We start from the raw sequence: 18,902 nt of genomic DNA, 5'->3' as shown, positions 1-18,902 counted from the left end.
GAACATACAGAGGCAGTGTCTGGGGGTGGGGAGAGGGAAGTGGGTTGTGAGAGGGTGGAGAGGGATGTAGACATTCTGAGGGCCAGGCCTGGAGATCAGAGTGTCATGGCCAGGCAAACCTAAGTCCTCCAGTAGCATTGTTATCTAGCATTGCAACCATGAGTCCCTTATCCACGCCAGACAGGAAGACCCCAAGTTGGGATGCAGTTGAGGTGGTCTGGGCTATCAGGTTATCCAGGCTTCTTCTACCTCTGAGCTCCTGTGGAACTTTGAAGAGGTGTTGGTGAAAAAACTTGGCCCCAAATGTTGTTTTTGATCACATTTATCCTGGGTGTTCATCCAGGCTGTCACTTCTTGGGCCACTCTCGGGGCAGAGTCCACCTGCCCTGGTGGAGGAGATGGAGACTAATTGGGACTCGGGAGCCTGGCTTCCTCTCCTGCCTTTGCAAGGGATCTGGAGACTGGGGGCAAGCCCCGTAACCTTTCAGTCTCAACCATTAAATGGAAGATTGGTCTCGCTGGCGGTTGTGAATAGTGCAAGTGTGAAGGTCCCCTCTCTAATGTAAATAAAATCTGTGTACAGTACAGGACGGTTGTGCTTTTGGAATCTCCTCATTTGAGAAAATGGGAAATGAAAACTCATCAATTTAGCAGTGTTTGGAAGGAAAATTTGGTTTTAATATCACAATATCCTTTTACATTATGAAAAAAGGTAGTTCTTATATAAGTCATATTCTTTATTGAGTCTGTGAACAGCTGGGGACCCTAGTCCCCTCCCCACCATTAGATTAGCGTGGTAGCTGTGTGATCTCCAGGGGTCTGAGGCTTGCCCTGCCCTGTCTGGTTCAAGGTGTGAAACCCGGCAGCACTTGGACCATATCTGTCTTGCAGGTGTGTTTTGCTTGCACCTCGCCCCGTCCCCAGAATCTGACTTTCCAGCTTCTTTTAAACACTCAGAGCCTCTGGCAGTCCCAGGCCCGTGACAGCAGTGGCTGGAGCTGAGTAGCAGCCCTCCCTTCATACAGGACACACTGTCCCCAGCTGGCCCCAGTCCCTTTGTGATTCGTGACCTGGCTGGTACGCTGGGTATTTGGGTATGTGACCCTTGATCTAGATGATTTGTAAAGTCCTTTCCGTGCTCCGACATGCCAGGATCAATTGGGTCCCTTTAACATTCAGAATGAGCTTGAGTTGACCGTATGATTTTCTTTGTGGCCCTGGAGGTGCCAGTTTCAAGCTATTACTTGAACAGGCAAGTAACTCATTGTAAAATCTCCACTCCTTGACAGTGGAGAGAATTACTTTCTGAGGCATCAGGATTTTCACTGGCATTTGGTTTCAGAGAAACCAATTTGTGAGAATCTTTCTTCTTTCAGGTCTCAGGAGCCCTTTGGTCAGGTGGTCTTGTGCTAGGTCTCTGGTGTTTGTGTCTTATCTTGTAGATGAGCCTGAAATGCTCCAAGAGATGAAAGAAGATGTGCTGAATCAAAGAAGAGGATAGATTACAAAAGAATGTGTGGTGCAGGGGAGAGAACACAGAGCCATGTGGCAGGAATGCTTTTTTACAGGGTCACCACCAGAGATACCAATAACTAGCATTACACAGTGCTTACGAAAGGCCAGGCCCTTCCTGTATGTTCACTGATGCAGAAATGGATGCACAGAATCCTAACCTAAAGTTACAAAGCCAGGGAGTGGGAGAGCTGGGGTTTACACCAGGCAGTCTGGCCCTGAGTGTGTGCTGTATTGACCACTGCACCGTCCTGCTTCTCTAACAGTTGTTCCAGTACTTGTTTCAGGCTCCCAGTGCCTCAGTGTGTAGATGCTGGTAGGTGGATGACAAAAGGGGCTGCTTATATTAAAAAGAATGAAATGATGCCATTTGCAGCAACATGGATGGACCTAGAGATTGTCATACTGAGTGAAGTAAGTCAGGCAGAGAAAGTCAAATATAGTATGATAATCTGCTTACATGCAGAATCTAAAAAAAAAAACCAAAGATACAAATGAACTTATTTACAAAACGGGGGGGAAGGTTGGGGGGAAGGGATAGATTGGGAGTTTGGGATTGACATGTACACACTGCTATATGGAAAACCAACAAAGACCTACTGTGTAGCACAGGGAACGCTGCTCAATATTATGTAACAACCTAAATGAGAAAAGAATTTGAAAAAGAATAGGTACATGTATATGTATAACTGAATCACTTTGCTCTACACCTGAAAGTAACACAACATTGTTAATCAAATATACTCCAATATAAAATAAAAAGTTAAAAAAAAAAAGGGGTTGCTTAAAGTTTGTGGAATTACCAGGTAGCCCAGTAACTTGGGCTACTCACATCTTGGGTCATTTCTAAAATATATACTTCTGGATATTAAGTTGCTCTGCTACAGACCAAGGTGAAATCTAGTTTTTATGTATGCATGCTTAATACATATTTCATCTATAAAAAGATTTGCAGTGTTTTTTGGGGGCACTGCCATTTCTGTATAAATTTGTTGAATTGATTTTTAAAATTAAATTGCATCTATAGTAGCTAAAACCTCCTCACTATAAAAGGACACTTTTTCTTCTTCAAAAAATAATATTCCTGGGCTTCCCTGGTGGCGCAGTTGTTGAGAGTCTGCCTGCCAATGCAGGGGACATGGGTTCGTGCCCCGATCCAGGAAGATCCCACAGGCCATGGAGTGGCTGGGCCTGTGAGCCATGGCCGCTGAGCCTGCACGTCCAGAGCCTGTGCTCCGCAACGGGAGAGGCCACAACAGTGAGAGGCCCGCGTACCGCAAAAATAATAATAATAATATTCCTGATCTTTATGCATTCTAAGACAGTGCTTTCACACAATTTAATGCTGAATACTCCATAATTTATTTCTCCTCCTGAAGATAGCACATTATTAACAGTTCTGTATTCCGAACAAACTGTTTCTTAAGTGACAGTTCATTTAATTTCCCATCTAACTAATCCTTGACACAGAATTGCTTTTCTCAGTTTTTAATCAACATGATATAACCAGGGTTCTACTTCCAGATGATGTAATTTTAGCTCCAAACATAAGAACTTTGTTTTCACTAACCTCCATTTTCCTACTTTGGGCAAATGTAACATTTCTGACTCATCTTTTGAAATACGAAAAATAGCTTGGGGGAATACCCTCTGTTCCTTTAGCTTAGGAGATTTGGGGTTTGGACGTGAGTTAGGAATTACTGGTCCAAGGTTTATGGTTTAAGGTTAAAAATTTAAATCAGCAGATGACATATACCTGTGTTTGGGGACGGCTGAGATGCATGTATTTTTTTTCATTCCTGTGATCTTATAATGTAAGCATCTGTACAACCGTTGCTCTAAAGTGATATAAAGTCTCATCTTGCTGCTTGTTTATTAATTAAAGCATTAGCCTCAGAGGAATATGAGTGGACACTGGCTGGCTGCCTTCTTGGTTGCAGTGTTAAACAGAAAGTTCTGTGTAAGCATTTGGGAAAGATTCTGAACACGGTAGTCCTCTCTCCAATTTTAGCTGATCTGTTTTGCAGTTGCTGATGGAGAAAGTAAGTACAGCACCCTATGACTATGACAGGTTCCTTAGGTGGGTGCTATTTAGGAGACTATCTGGGGCTCCCTCTTATAAAGTTAGTTGTCAAGACTAGCCTTTGCTTCTGGGGTCCGAGGGGCAGCTCACAGCAAGAGCAAGAGCTTCCTGAAGGCGGGTCTGATTCTTGGTCAGTTTGATCTCTCTAGCCTTGTTTGGTGATGGGCCCGTAGGGGACACTCAGGTGATGACACTGACCCAGTGCCAACCAGGAAACATGTTATTTCTTTGATTTACTTCTTTGGTTCTTGTTTATTTATTTTGGCGGTGCCGTATGGCTTGCAGCATCTTAGTTCCCTGACTAGCGATTGAACCCGGACCACAGCAGTGAAAGCGCCAAGTCTTAACCACTGGACTGACAGGGAATTCCTTTTGGTTCTTATTTAGGCTTTGGTTTCTTTGAAGTAACTGCCTTATTCTAGAGCCTGACCTTTTAAAAAAATTATTTAAATATGCAAATATACACACACGTAGAGAGCAAAGTATAATGAGTCCATGTACCATCATGTAGCTCAGCAGTCACCATTACTGCCAATATGGTTTCATCAGTCCCTCCTGAGCTCAATTTTTCCCTTCCCTTCCTCTCCTTTCCCCACAGTATTTTGACACAAAATCTAAGCATCATCCTTTTCCCCTGTAAATATTCAGTATGCACCTGTAACTAGAATACCTTCTTTTTTTTTAAACATTAATATCATGTTGAAAGTTGCTTAAAGTGTTACAACAAAATGTATCAGCCAATACCCAGCCCACATATAGATTTTCCCCTGCAGTATCCAAGACATCTTTTCAGAGTTCCCCTCTTTTTACAAGCGATTGGTTTGTTGAAGGAGCCGGATCATTTGCCCCAGGATTGCTCTAATGATTGCTTCCTTGAGGTATTGTTTAGCTTGTGTTTCTTACAAGCTGGAAGTTAGATCTGGAAGCTTCATTAGATTCAGGCTCATTTTTTTGATAACCTGATTTTCTATCAGACATGAAGCGAACATAGTAATAGTTGAACATGGGAATTAGTGAGACCCCCCCCTCAGAAATCAGAGATGGAATAGGTGTGGGACGTGGGTGCAGGCAGAGGGGTCAGCTGATGGTTAGGCATTAAGTGTGGGGAAGCCGAGTTTGAGATAAATCCAACCCAGCTGTGAGAGCCAGGAGCTGGTCTGCCGTGAGATGTGGGGAGGGAGAGGCAGCATCTCTCCGGTTAGGAAGCTTTTCAAATAACTTCTCAGTGACCATCAATTCTCAAGCTATAGCTTGTCTGTTGCACCAGGGATTAAGCAAGGTCAGTTGAGGGAAAACAAAGAACTGGGCACCAAGAGAGAAGAGGCTTGGGAGGGGAATGAATGAGGCTGGGCTGCAGTCCAAGTGGGGGGCTGAGTCTCTGGAGTTTTCACCAGGGTCTCCATTGAAACGTCTCCTCCCAGCTGTACAACCACGTGGTGGCACAGAGCAGCAACCAGCTTTTCAGAATCTGTTTTCAGCAAGTTAGTAAACTTTTCCAAGCAGCTGCTTTGATGGGGACTGGCAGCCACCTCAAGTTCCAAGCACAGCTTGTAAGAATTAACACCAGCAGCAGCAGGCAGTGAGTGTGTGCTTATGTGCGTGCCTACGCCGAAATGCACAACACGAATAGATGTATTCCAAGCGGTGTCTCTGCACTGCCCAGAGTGGACATGTCATTGCTGGCCTGGCCTGTGATGTTGGCCCCAGGGGTGCGTGGGTTTGAAGAGGGCTTGCCCAGAGTCCAGACAGACTGTATACTCTTCACAGCAACTGGTAAGAGGGACTCAGGTACATCAGAGGTGAGAGCTAGGCACACGTGTGCAACAAGCAGTATTAGGACAGAAGAGAAAGAGAAAGACAGACGGATAAAGAGAGGCTGCGATTGACTTTTCTAGTTGTGTGATCCTGGGCCAGTTACTTAACTCCTCTTTGCCTCCGTTTGCCTCAGTTTGCCTCCAGTTTGCCTCAAGTGGAGAAAATAATAATAGTAATCACCTCATGAAGTTGGGTGATTTAAGTAAGACGCATGTATAAAGTGTTCAGAACTATGCCTGGCACCTAGTGAATATTCATCCAGGTACCTAGAATAGTGTCTGACATTTTATAACACTCAGTAAATTTCTATTGAATGAATGACTAAGTGTTAGTCATTATGCAAATGTAAGGCATTATTTTTGCATGTGTGTGTTGGCTGATACCATGTAGACATAATAGGCATTGTGATTGGGGAAAGTTACAAACTTTTACATTCCTTTTGGGCGGTGTATGTGTGGGTAGTTAAGCTGATCACCATAAATTGGTCTTCACTTAGCCCTAGAAGCACATCTGAAGCCTCGTGTGTGTGTGTGTGTGTGTGTGTGTGTGTGTGTAAGCTGGTCATTTATGTACAGGTTCCAAGCCCTCAGATGCTGCCACTTTGGGGAGTTCTTCTCCCAGAGCTGTCAGCACTGTTTCAAGTCCTCTGCAGTGTTCCCTAACGTTTGTTATAGATACGTGTTGTCTCTCATCACGCCCCCACCCCGCCGTTGTCTGTCAGCTCTTGGAGGGCAGAACCCTGGACGTGTTCTACATGAAGGAGGTGGTTGGGAAATGCTGGATGCCTAGGTCAGGTATATTTTCAGCAGGACAGGAAAACTCACCTGAGTTTTATTAGAAACGTTGCTTAGAACACGTGTGTTGGAGAGATTTTATATGTAGAGCTGCCCTGTGGCGGCAGGGAGATAGCTGTTGGAGTTTTCCCATCACCTGTTGCATCTGACTGTGTGATTGTGCACACCTGTCGTGGCCTCTAGACCCTGGGCATTGACCCTGGTGTCCAGATCTCAAAGAAGTGTGAGACAAGGCCTCCGCCTGCCAAGGACTGCAGTCAGGCGGAGGAGACAGGCTAGAGCGGGCTGAAAGTTAAAGGAAGTAGGAGGCATGTTGTGCTATGTGCTCAGTGATGGCCCAGAGAGCAAGTTCTCTGGACTTTAGAGGAGGGGGAGGTGGCCTGGAAGCTGAGCCTGTGGAGATTTTGAGAAGTGGGTGCACCTTTGCAGAGAGCACATGAGTTACTTCTTCTGCTTGATTGGCAAGGGGAGGTTCGTCTCACTGAGACGTGCTGTGCTACAGCTGCTGCTCTGGTTTTGCTGCCGAGAGCCTGGAATCGGGATCAGAACCTGGGGTTCATTCTGGTTCTGCTCTCTGCTGGCTGCATAGTAATCTGGTCGTAAGACCACTTTCAGTTGACAGACCTTTGTGGCACTTCTCTGCAGTTCTCAGTTTCCTTAGCTGCAAAATGAGGAAGATGGTAGAACCTTCTTCACAGGGTTCCTGTGAGTATTAAACGAGGTGACATGCAGCACCATTATTAGATGGAGACAGCTTTATCCTGAGCTCACCTCTGTCTTTAAAGTTGATGTGGATCTTCCACTCTGCCTCTTCGGAGTATCCCAGGCAGAGTGCCTGGATTTCCTGCAGAGTACAGCATTAAAAAGCCCAGTTCAGGGCTTCCCTGGTGGCGCAGTGGTTGAGGGTCCGCCTGCCGATGCAGGGGACATGGGTTCGAGCCCCGGTCCGGGAAGATCCCACACGCCGCGGAGCGGCTGGGCCCGTGAGCCATGGCCGCTGAGCCTGCGCGTCCGGAGCCTGTGCTCCGCGATGGGAGAGGTCACAACAGTGAGAGGCCCGCGTACCGCAAAAAAAAAAGCCCAGTTCACATTAAAGCCAGTTTAAAGCTTCTCCCGCTACCAAGCTCGGGAGGCTTGGAAACCAGCAGTGTAGAAGGGTCGGCGTCGGCATCCTCCGGTCTTTGTTTGTCCTTGCTCCACCTCTTTGCCTCCTCCCACCCCCTCTGGCCCCTCCAGAGTCAAGGATCAAGGGTTGGGGGGGGATTGGAGACAAGGCAGAGCCTTTGCCTGAGCTGGTGCGTTTGCTCCCTCTTGGCTGCCATGAGTCTTCTATCATGGCCGGCCTTTTTGTGGGGGGCACATTAGTGGTTCTTCACAGATGCCCTCCACCCCTGCTTGTCCCCTCAGGGACCTCCACAGGGACCTTTTATCTGATACCCTCCCCGATGACCTCTGTAACCCCCCCTCTCCCCCCCAGCTCCTGCTGTAGTCTCCTCAGCTGCCCTCCCATCATCTTATGCAGTGTCCTTTCTGGGGGAGCCTGGCTGCCTTCTGAGCTGTCCTTTTAGCCCCCGGGGAAGGTCACACATCCTCGTCAGCCAAAGTTGTCCTTGCTCTTCCCATCCTGGCAGCTGCAGGCAGCCTCCTTCCGCTTCTCCAGGTGAGGGCAAGCTCCTGGGAGCTCCACGAGCCCGGCAGCTCTGCAGTGGTTGCCTGGGGTGTTGCAGAGCCATTTCCTTTACTTTTTCTCCTGTTCTCTCATGGGCGGGGGGTGGGGGTGGGGGACAGGAGATGCTGTAGACCTCTCCTCTCCTTCAACTTCCTTCAGAGGAAGTCAACAGGAAGAGCCCCATCCTGTTCTCATGTCAGGCTCATAGCACAGTGCTTGGTACATAATCAACATCCAGTGCATGCTGGCCGCTATCACTATTTAACTAACGGGGGCTTCAGTTTTCTTATCTGAAATCGGGGCTAATATTAATCCCCACCCTGCTGCCCACTTAGTGCTGCTAATGTGTATGAAAGTATTGTGAGTTGGTTTTATTTTTATTTTTTAGCCTCAGCAGAATGGGATCTCACCACGCATGTTTAAGGCCTTTGTGAGCAGGAGCCACCCGGAATTCTCCTCCAACAGACAGCAGGATGCCCAGGAATTTTTCTTGCACCTGGTGAATCTAGTAGAGGTAAGTCAGTCTTCAGAAATGCTCAAAAGGGTTGTAAGAAGTGTGCCCACCCCTGCGTGCAGTCCCCGCTGGTGTGGCTGGAATGCTCCGCCCCTCCACTCCCCACCTAAGTTTTTCCCTGGCCAGGCCGCTTCAGAGTCGGCGTCTTTGGGCCTTTCTCTGCTCGGACTGCTTGATGTAGTTGCCCCTCGTGCCCGGCCTCCTGGGCGCTTGTGGGACTCTCTGTTCTCCTCCTAATTTGAACGTGTTCTGGGAGTGTTTATCCATTATTTCATTTGCCTTTTTTGTTTTTTGTCTCTGTGATAAGCTCCTTCAGAGTTCCATGTGGTATTTGGTGTCCTCCTGCCATCACTCTGAGATGGTCACTCGGCTCAAAGCAGAGTCGACTCACATTAATAAATGCTGTGGTTTTTTAAAGGCCACTGAGAATTCATGATTAAAGGCTTTTTTCCCCCTCTCTTAAAAAATAACTACTTTTTTCCTGATGACGGATGTGTTCCTTGTGGAAACATAGGCACAAAGGAGAAAATCAAAACCTCCCGTGCTACCTGCTCCCACAAACAAGCAGTGCTAACATTTTGGTGTCTGACCCTTCCCCCCAGGCATTTTCCAGGTGCTATCCATTTTCTACGTGTTGGTTTGTGAGCAGTGTTTTTCACTTAACCTGTTGTGAACGTTTTGCCACGTCATCACCTACTGGAATATAGCATGATTTCTTTTTTATTTCTGTATAATTTACAGTAGTGCATTTATATAATCATATCATACATGGCTTAATTTTTCCAGGGCAGTCCTTGATTTTTTTTTTTCCCCTTTCTCTTTAGTTGGGCTTCCACATCTCCTTTCTTCTAATTCTTTCTGGGTCAGTCCCTCTGACATGACTTTTAACGGCTGCATAATATTAATTCACATGATGAACTATATTTAACCAATCTCCCATTTTTGGACTTTAGGTAACTACCAGTCTTTTCCTGTACTCTGGTGAACTGGCATGCCCAGGGGGAGCGTTTAGTAACACCAGATCTTTACACCAGCTTTAAATTTGATTCTGTGCTAATTTTTATTCATGGCTTAATATCCACAAATTTACTAACTTGTTATAATCCAACCTTCAGAGGAACCGCATTGGCTCAGAAAACCCAAGTGATGTTTTTCGGTTTTTGGTGGAAGAACGTATTCAGTGCTGTCAGACCCGAAAAGTCCGCTACACGGAGAGGGTGGATTACCTGATGCAGTTACCTGTGGCCATGGAGGCGGCAACCAACAAGGGTAACGTTCTAAAGTGGGAAATGAGCAGTGTGCTTCTTCACATGTGAAAACCCTCAAGTCAGCCATACTGCAGTTCAGTCTCTGCGAAGTCATATCAGGAGCAGACCCAGCCCGGACGGTGTCTGGTTTGCATGTCTCTTTTCATCTTTTCCTCAGTCCCCATGTGACTTTCTTTTGACATTTTTGTGGAGGGCTTATGGAGGGAACCTACTTCAGTGCCTATAAATTTGACCAACTGGTTGGTTTAGAGGCAGCTTAATTTAGAGCAAATTATTTGTAATTTAATATTATCACTCACAAGTTGTGTGGAAAGTCTGAGGGGAGTGATCAGAACTGCATGTTATTTTTTGTTTTGTTTTGTTTGTTTGTTTTTTGGCAGTATGCGGGCCTCCCACTGCCACGACCTCTCCCGCTGCGGAGCACAGGCTCCGGACGCACAGGCCCAGCGGCCATGGCTCACGGGCCCAGCCGCTCCGCGGCATGTGGGATCCTCCCGGACCGGGGCATGAACCCGCGTCCGCCGCATCAGCAGGCGGACTCCCAACCACTGTGCCACCAGGGAAGCCCCAGAACTGCATGGTTTTTTTTGGGTTTTTTTTCGCGGTATGTGGGCCTCTCACTGCTGTGGCCTCTCCCGTTGCAGAGCACAGGCTCCGGACGCGCAGGCTCAGCGGCCATGGCTCACGGGCCCAGCCGCTCCGCGGCGTGTGGGATCCTCCCGGACCGGGGCATGAACCCGCGTCCCCCGCATCGGCAGGCGGACTCCCAACCACTGCGTCACCAGGGAAGCCCCAGAGCTGCATGTTTTGATGTGAGACATTCAAGCAGAGAGGGGCCTCTTAAAAATAATCCAGCTTTGGCATCCGAGTAAGATGCCTGTTGTGGGAGATAAAGTGTGGCAGGGCTCTTTGTGGGGCGAGGCTCCCTGGAAGGGTCTCTGGACCTTGGAAGCAGGAGGAAGGTGGGGGGACCTCAGGGGAAGGTTCCTTCAGTCAGTCTGATCTGGTTCTTCCCAAGCAGAATAGATGAATGGTATTTCTTAGAATTAACGTCTTAGAAGCAGAAAAAGGAGAAATATCTGCTAGATTGCTTATTTCCTGTGAACTGGTCATTTTTGTAAGGTTTAATGACTCCCTGGCTGGCGTTTTCCCTTTTTTTGTTTGTTTGTTTGAGGTGTAGTTACTTTATTGTGTTAATTGGAAAATGGTGATTATGATGATTTTAAGATGAAACGATTTCCACTTTCTATAAACTCATGCAGCTTTTGACCAGTTTTTAAATTCTTATTCATTGTACGAAGTAGAAATGGGGGAGGGGTGTCTGTGGTTTGTTTCCTTTTTAGCACTAGGCTTAATTGCTGTCTCTTGCCTACCTTGGGGATACTCACATATTGTGCTCAGTTCTGTGGTCCTAACTCAGAATTTATGAGTGGTAAATCTCCTTTTTTTTTCAGAAAGGAGACTTAAAATTTAGTCTCAGGAAATTGATTGCTGGGAACACCTAATGCTAGCATCCTAGATAGAAGTCCATCATACACTGATTGTGGACTGGGGAATGAACTGTAAAAGCATATTCAGATGTGTTTAAGAAAACACAAAGGTATATCAGTGTGTCTAAAACCTGATAAATCAGAAGGGATTTTTTTGTAACAAAAGAAATTCCCAGAAAGGTCCATTTGAAATCTATATAAAATTTTGACTTACAGGTAGTTTCCAAGAGCAGATCTGCTGACTCTTGGGAAGTTCACGGTGCACTCACTTCTTTTTCCCTTGGTGTGTAACCATTTGAACAGGGATAGTGTAGAAAGGCCTTCTAGGTTGGCCGCTCTGCTCTCCGCAGTGTCGGGTAACGCCAACACGAAGTTGTCTTGGCAGTGCTGGGTAGGATCATGGGCTGGGTGCCTTGGATAACTGCGGTCCTTATAGTTCATCCTGCTCTTTGGCCTGCACCCTCCATGACCTCTAATCATAGTGAAGGGCCGGGAAGAGGTGAGCCCTTGGATTTCTTTCAGTGTGAAATTCTCTGGTGTGAAGACTTTGTGATTAGAGGGTGGTATTGGGATCAAACCAGCCTTGACCTCTGGACAAATGAAAGTCCAGGTTTGTGGATCACTTAACAGCACATGCGTGGTCTGAACCTCTCACCTGGGCGGGAGTTCACAGTCCCCTCCCGTCAGTCTCAAAGGGGAACAGGCAAAAAATTATGAATGGCTCGCTGCATCCTGTCAGTGCCACTCTAAACAGGATTTCAGCAGGCTCCTCTGGCTCTGTGGAGGGCAGCAAGTAAGCAATCCTGCCCCACCCCAGAAACCTTCAGTGAAGATGGTTCATTGCTCAAGGGGGTCTTTTTCATTTCACGAAATTAAGTGATTGCAAAGTCATTCGTTTGCTCTTTTCTTCAGATGAACTGATTGCCTATGAACTAACGAGAAGGGAAGCAGAAGCAAACAGAAGACCCCTTCCCGAGCTGGTTCGTGCCAAGATACCATTTAGTGCCTGCCTTCAGGCCTTTTCTGAACCAGAAAACGTTGATGATTTCTGGAGCAGCGCCCTACAAGCAAAGTCTGCGGGTGTGAAGTAAGTGTGTGCGCGCTTGTGTGGCGGCAGTAGGATGAGGAGGGGGCCTTGAGAGGTGGGGACCGGGTTAGGGGACGGTTGGGGGGCATTGTACAGGTCTGCATGCTTGCTCATGTGTGGCAAGATGGGATTATGATTTGCACAACACTAGTTGTTGTAGACCTCACTTGTGTGAGACCTGTCCAGTAAAACAGGCTTGCTGTGATCTGTATCATGTGCAAGGGAATGCTTTTTTTTTTTAAACCAGGTTGTAGTTTATCCCTTATAGGGAATTTGCGTTTTCTTTTCATATTTTTTTTGTCGAGGGTATAGCCAAGAACCCTCCCCATCCATGGCAAGATGATATTAATGAAGAAATTAGAAAAATACTTATGATAGTCTTAAGTATTTATACTCCACTGTGATAGATTTTTGATTCCAAAATGAAAGATTTGGCTTAGAACTTGGTGGCTGTGTGTACCTGCCTGGAGATCCGGGGTCTCAGGGCATCTCAAAGTGGACATCAGGGCTCCTGAGCATTGTTCCAATGAGCTGCCCAGGATGTGGTCAGGAGATGTTCTGTTTCTATATTGTGAGCCTTATTGTCAGGTACATTAAAAAAAATTTTTTTTTCTCCACTTGACACCTTAACTGATTTAATACAGTCAAGTCTTTGCCGGCACACTTCATATAGCTGGAGAAAGAGTATTTACAGTGGCCTAAAAAGGGGGAAGGTCTAAAAGTTAGGCTCTGGTAGTCTTACTACTTCTAGATATTCTTCAGCCATTTTTCTTCTAGGCTATGCCTGAACTCTTGTTGATATGAAGGGCAGGGGAGCATGGACGAGCTACTGCTGGCTGTTTTTATCACAACTTCAAGCAGCAGTCAAACCTGAATTACTTATTCTGTGTGACAGCCATCTCTCAGGATGCCTCTGTTTCAGATGACGACTTCATGTGTTAAAAATGGGAAAACAAGAATTTATTTCAAGAGCTTAAAAAAAGCTATATTTTCTTACAATAATTTCCTTTAAAAGTTTCTTCATACCTAAATGAGATTAATAATAGTTCAATTATCCATTATCCATTGTGGGGTAAGTTTTCATCCGAGGACTGCTCAGTTTTGGAGTGTGTGTGTGTGTGCGCGCGTGTGTATGTTTGTGTGTGTCCTTGAAGATAACAGTTGGTGAGCTGGCATGTTAAGTGTTCGAGATTCTCTTCACTACAACTTGGACACATCTTTGGGCAGTTAGAAAGCTACACACTATGTTATATTAGTGGTGGACACAACTTTTTTCTTTCAACTTTTTGAAATATATACAACATTGTGTGACTTTGTGTACAGCGTGTTGATTTTTATTTATGTTTTCCTAAATTTAATTATTGACAGTAGGCTGAAGATTCTTCAAACATCCTTTTCTCTTTGTGCTTTAATTCTGATACTGTATGGGGTGGAAGTGATCGGGGGCTTTCTAGGCTTAGAAAGCCCCCAGCATCACGTGTGAGCCGCAGAGTGGTCTTCATTGGCCTGTCCACTTGGTCACCCTTTTGTGCTCTTCAGTAAAGTGGTGGCGAGTCTTCCCTAAGGCCCAGAGAGTATGTCACTCTCTGGGCCTTAGGGAAGGCGCCTTCTCATCACTAGGAAAAGGCCCATCTTTAAAGTGGAGCTAGGAGGTGTTAGCTTTCCACAGAGACAGTTTCTGATCCCTGGGAGATCTGGATTCTTCTCCTGTGTCCACTTCCCAGCTTGCGTTCTATCCTGGGGCAAAGTCGCCACCCAATTCCTTCTTACACCTGAGTGGAGGAATAATGCATGCTGACTTGATTTTCTCCTCAAATGCTACAAAATATTTAGTTGTAGGCAGTGCTAACATAATTAACCTAGAATCCTTGAGGAGGGGTCTCTGTTTTCTCTAAGCCTTAACAGTAGATATTAAATTTTCTCTGTCTTTTGCATACACACATGCTCTTATGGTTAAATGTTTTAGGGTAACAAAGCAACGACCATTATGGCACATTTATTATTCCCGGTTATGTGCTAAGTGCCTCCCATCAGTTATCACTTAAATCCTCTTAGAATTGCTACGAGGTAGGTACATTATTCTCCCTATTTTACAGACGAGGAAATAAAAGAAGTAATTGGCCACTAAGTGGCAGACTTGGAATGCATTCAAGTTCAAAGTTTGAACTCTTAATCCTTGTGTTGTACACTGCCCGCATATTTCTTATTGTGCTTGCTTATGTTTGTATCTTTATAATCCTTGTATAGCCTTGTTTATTCCTTATTATACCTTATCATGTTTCAAATAATAGTTTTGGGGAAACCAGTTCAGTGGATTCCTAAAAGATCTTTTTTTCTTGTTTTTTCTTACTGCCAATAGTATAGACATTATCTCCTTATTATGTTAATTTGGGGCCTTGAATTTTTCTTGTGTTAGACCCAGAGTCTGAAAGGCCAGGAAGAGGCAAAAGATGTCCTCTTGGTAGATCTTGGGTCAGTATGGACCAGACATAAAGAGCCTTCCCTTAATTAGTCCTGAACAGACAGTGACTGGGAAGAATATTAGTGTTTGGAAATTTTATTCACCCAGCAAATATTATTGCTCATCTAGTATATTCTGGGCAATGAATTGAACAAGACCCTCAAGCAGCTCATGGATTAAGGGTCAACAGGGAGAGATTTTGTCTTGACCTTTATCATTTACGAAGAGAAAAGCACGGTGTGGGGTTCCAGAGCACAAGCTTTAGGTAGGCTGGCAGCGTTGGAATCCTCAGCATAGAACTTATTGGTATGTGACCTTGGCCAAGTGACCTCACCTCCATAAGCCTCTTTCCTTATATGTAAACTAGGAATAATAAAATAACTTTCTTTATAGGGTTGAGGTGAGGATTAAGACAGATAAGCTACATAAAATGCTTTGTACAGTGTCTGGTGGAGTAAATATATACTGTAATTGTTACTACATTACTTTTTTTTTTGCCTTGGATTGTACAATTTGGTTGATTATCATGTTTTCAACATATTTAGTGGAAAGGATAGAATTGTATTTTTTTAGCGACCAGGTTTTCAATAAAATAGTCAATTTCAGGGAGAGGGACAGTTTATATATATTTAAGGCTTTCATAATGTTTTTGCCTGAATTGTAATAAGTGAACAATTGTTATATTTTAAATAATAATAAGTTGTCAATAGATAAAGTATTGTTGTCAGGCACTTAGGACATAAAGTTCTAAGCACTTTATGTCCTAACTCAGTTCCCGTAACAATTCTTTGAGGTAAATTTGCTCTGTGTCTGTCTAGACCTTTTTGAATGATTTATATTCTAATGGTATTTATTAAATACATAACTTTTCAAGAAAGATTTTAATTCCAGGAATGATTTTAGGAATAAGAGGGTAAGTGGTGTATAACTTTGCTGGATTTAACAAACTTGATGTCCCAAGCCTCTAATGAATGAATGCCAAGTATTCATTTAGATTGAACACATTTATATTGAGCAGTTGTCACTACATGTGTGATTCAGCTTAAGACCCTATAGAGGTTACAAAGATGAATAAGGAATCTTTACCTATTAGGGTAAATATAATGTGGGCACCATCTAACCTGCTTTCTGGTACTCTTAGGTTGGTAGCTACCCATAACAAAGTGATGTGTTAAATTATCCCTCGCCAGTCCCCCCCAGCCGACCAGCCTCGAGTTTCCTCCACTGCCTCCCACCCCATGGTATTACCGGCTGATTCCTCACCCAGATACTGACTGCAGAGCAACTGCAAGAGTCTTTGGGCTCCTGAACCACAGTTTGGAAATCATTGATTTACTGAGGACTTTTGGTTGATTTCACTATTATATATTTTCCAGTTTTTAAGTGAATGTGGTCAGAGAGGACATTTTTACAGTGGTTGAAAATACCAGATGGAGTTTCTTGGTTTTTGGTGAAACTGAGGATTCATCTATATTTAAGAATGATAATGTATTGATATTACTCCTTCTCAGAAGATAGGAAAACCTAATTAGGAGTAATGTATAATTTCTGGAAAGTGAGGCAGGCTAATGATAGTTCAGCTCCTGGTTTTTGAAGAACTCCTTTATATTATTGCCTGTACCCTTCTATCCTCCTTGTGATGGAGAATTTGAGATCCAGAGAGGGTAAGTGACTTGCCTGTGGCAAAATACAGATCGGTGACAAACCAGGTCAGTGTCCAGGGCCTCGTGGATTCTAGCTCTTTCATGACAAAATAATAATCATGCTGATTCCTTAGATATACACAGCACAGTCTTGTGTGCCAGGTGGTTTCATGTCATTTCATGAACATTGCAAAGCCCTGGCAGGTAGAAATTATTAATAAATCTATTTTGTAAATGTGAAGATGAAGCTTCAAAAAGGGTCCAATTTGGAGTGAATTAAGTAGCATCCAAGCCTTTTGACACTTTTTGGACAGTCCTCTGCCCCTGAACCGTGGCTTCTCTTGTACACTAGGGGGCAGCAATGCATTAGCGTTGTTTTCTGAATTCTGGGAAGATGCATGTCACATAGAAGGCAGTGACTAGATTTGAAAAGTAGAGTTTGTAAGGAGCATGTTCTAGAATCTTTTATTTTAAAAGGTACCTATAGTATCTGTCTACAGCTGATTTTCTTCTTTCCATGTACCTACTGTACCCACATTGACACTTAAATGGAAATGGTCGTTATAAACAAGATAATAAATGTGGAGAGAATGAGCTGGAACCGGGGCATGAATTTGGTGTATAAATTGAATAGTTTGTGCATAAAATTGTCAAACTCACGTTCAGGCAATTAAGCATTCCTGAAAGTCTGAAGTGAAACTTAAGACATTGACCAGATATATTAATTTTTTAATTTAAGGCCCAGATTTAGATATATACACACACCTTTAGGATCCATGTGGCCATGGATTTGAGGTGCAGTAGTATTTTAATGAGGCCCTGGCATTTCCAATAGTCAGGCTCAACCAAATTTCCAATAAACCCTCCTCATGGAAACTCTGTGCTACCAGATAGAGACTCTTAGTGGGAGCAGGTTGGGTGTGTGTCAGGATTGCTCAGGGAGCTTTTTCAAACCTACACAAACACAATGCACAGGTGCCCACACACACCTACAAATACATATACTAAATTCTAGCAAGGGTTTTTAGAAGAAAACAAATGTTTATGGTTGAAAACCACTTTTCAGAAATATAAAATGCCACAGCAAAGTAAAAGTAATAATTTTGCAATGTGCCCAAAATCATCCTCAGGGACAACATGGTCCTCGTTAAACATTTCCTTCTCGTGAAAAGGCCAGGATGAACGGTGAGGTGGTGAGTGTGTGTCCACTCGGGTGTGTGTGCGTGTTCCTCCTCATCAGTGCAGCCACTGGAACTGCGGGGTGTGCCTCAGACACAGCTTTTGATGCTTCGTGAACTGTATTCATAATTCTTATTGCCTTGTTTCATTGATCTAATCCCCTTGTGTTTCCCAGAACATCTCGCTTTGCCTCATTCCCTGAATACTTGGTAGTGCAGATAAAGAAGTTCACTTTTGGTCTTGACTGGGTTCCCAAAAAATTTGGTAGGTATCTTTTGCATGCTTTTGCTTGTAACATCAAATTAGCTATTTAAAAAACATGGCATGTGAAAGAGCCCATGTGGCTGGCTGCCAGAAACAGTTTCATTTCATTCTTTTTCCGTGATTCCCACTTTTCTCTTTTGAAAGATAAGAATATATGATAAGCACTGATAGTAAAAAAAAAAAAAAAAAAAAAAAAATTATTGCCACATGCTAACCCATCCCTCTAATAATGGGTTCTGGAATGACCAGATTCTAAGAGTGAAAACAGGAGCCTCACGTTATCAAACCATGCTTCCCGAACTTGAACAGATCTTGGTAAAATGCAGGTGCTGATTCAGCAGGTCTGGGGGTGGGAGGGCCCAGGAGTGCTTTATTCTAATACATTCCCAGGTGATGCTGATGCTGCTGGTCCGAAAACCACGCTTGGAGGTGCAAGTAATTGAAAATATACTCTCTTCTTAGCATCTCGCCTCTGCCTCTGAAGCAGGCAGGTGTGGCTAATGACATTTGCTTAAGTCATACGCATTTTGTTAATAATAACATGAGTATAGTCAGTTGTATTAAAAAGTCAAGAAAGGGACGTGACTTTGGCTGAAGTGGGGTTTCTTCTTGCTAATCTTAAAGGCCCTTGACCATTGTTAGAGGTTAGCTTTCCAGACAATGCAGAGGAACATTTTCTCCATCATCTCGATTGAATATCAAGGTGTTCCTAGGCTGTCCTCAGGGCCGTGGAAGGATGTACAGTTTTACCCTCTGATTTCTCAAGCAAGTACTTCAGACTGTTTGCCAGTCTTTTAAAGTTTTTATGTTTTTGAGCACTTAAAAAACAACAATCAGTCCCTATGCTGGTTAATTAAGCACTCATCTGCTCATCTGAAGGCGATAAGTAAAAAGAATGTAAAGTCGACGGAGTGATTTCCCAGAAACCTCTGGCACTAACAGTTTGCATAGCACTTGTTTCCACGTGGCATTATGCAGCGTGTGAGCCTGTAGTTTATCCTGCTTTTCCTGGTGGAATAATTTTGTGGGCAGGGAGGAGGGCAGAGGGCAGGCTGCTTGTCACTCAGCCTTTCCTCCTTGGACCTGAGAGAGAAAACTGACTTCTCAAGACTTTGCACTGCTT

The 18,902-nt window shown here is 44.4% G+C and overlaps 1 protein-coding gene across 2 annotated transcripts in view; it reads left to right on the top strand.

Moving 5' to 3' along the window:
* The window catches only part of USP13 (ubiquitin specific peptidase 13), a 120,483-nt gene that overhangs the window by 66,367 nt on the left and 35,214 nt on the right, over positions 1 to 18,902 (top strand). For both annotated transcript variants that reach the window (XM_027111202.1, XM_027111213.1), the window contains exons 11-14: positions 8,262 to 8,387; positions 9,503 to 9,656; positions 12,058 to 12,232; positions 17,691 to 17,779. In XM_027111202.1, the coding sequence (XP_026967003.1) occupies positions 8,262 to 8,387; positions 9,503 to 9,656; positions 12,058 to 12,232; positions 17,691 to 17,779 (544 nt within the window). The remainder of the gene's footprint in view (positions 1 to 8,261; positions 8,388 to 9,502; positions 9,657 to 12,057; positions 12,233 to 17,690; positions 17,780 to 18,902) is intronic.

Source organism: Aethalodelphis obliquidens, unplaced genomic scaffold (assembly GCF_003676395.1).
Source record: "Aethalodelphis obliquidens isolate GAN/ISIS:26980383/991018 unplaced genomic scaffold, ASM367639v1 scaffold1, whole genome shotgun sequence".
Classification (NCBI taxonomy): Eukaryota; Metazoa; Chordata; class Mammalia; order Artiodactyla; family Delphinidae; genus Aethalodelphis; species Aethalodelphis obliquidens.
The sequence above is the reverse complement of the archived record's forward strand: the minus strand, read 5'-3'. Positions and strand labels throughout refer to the sequence as shown.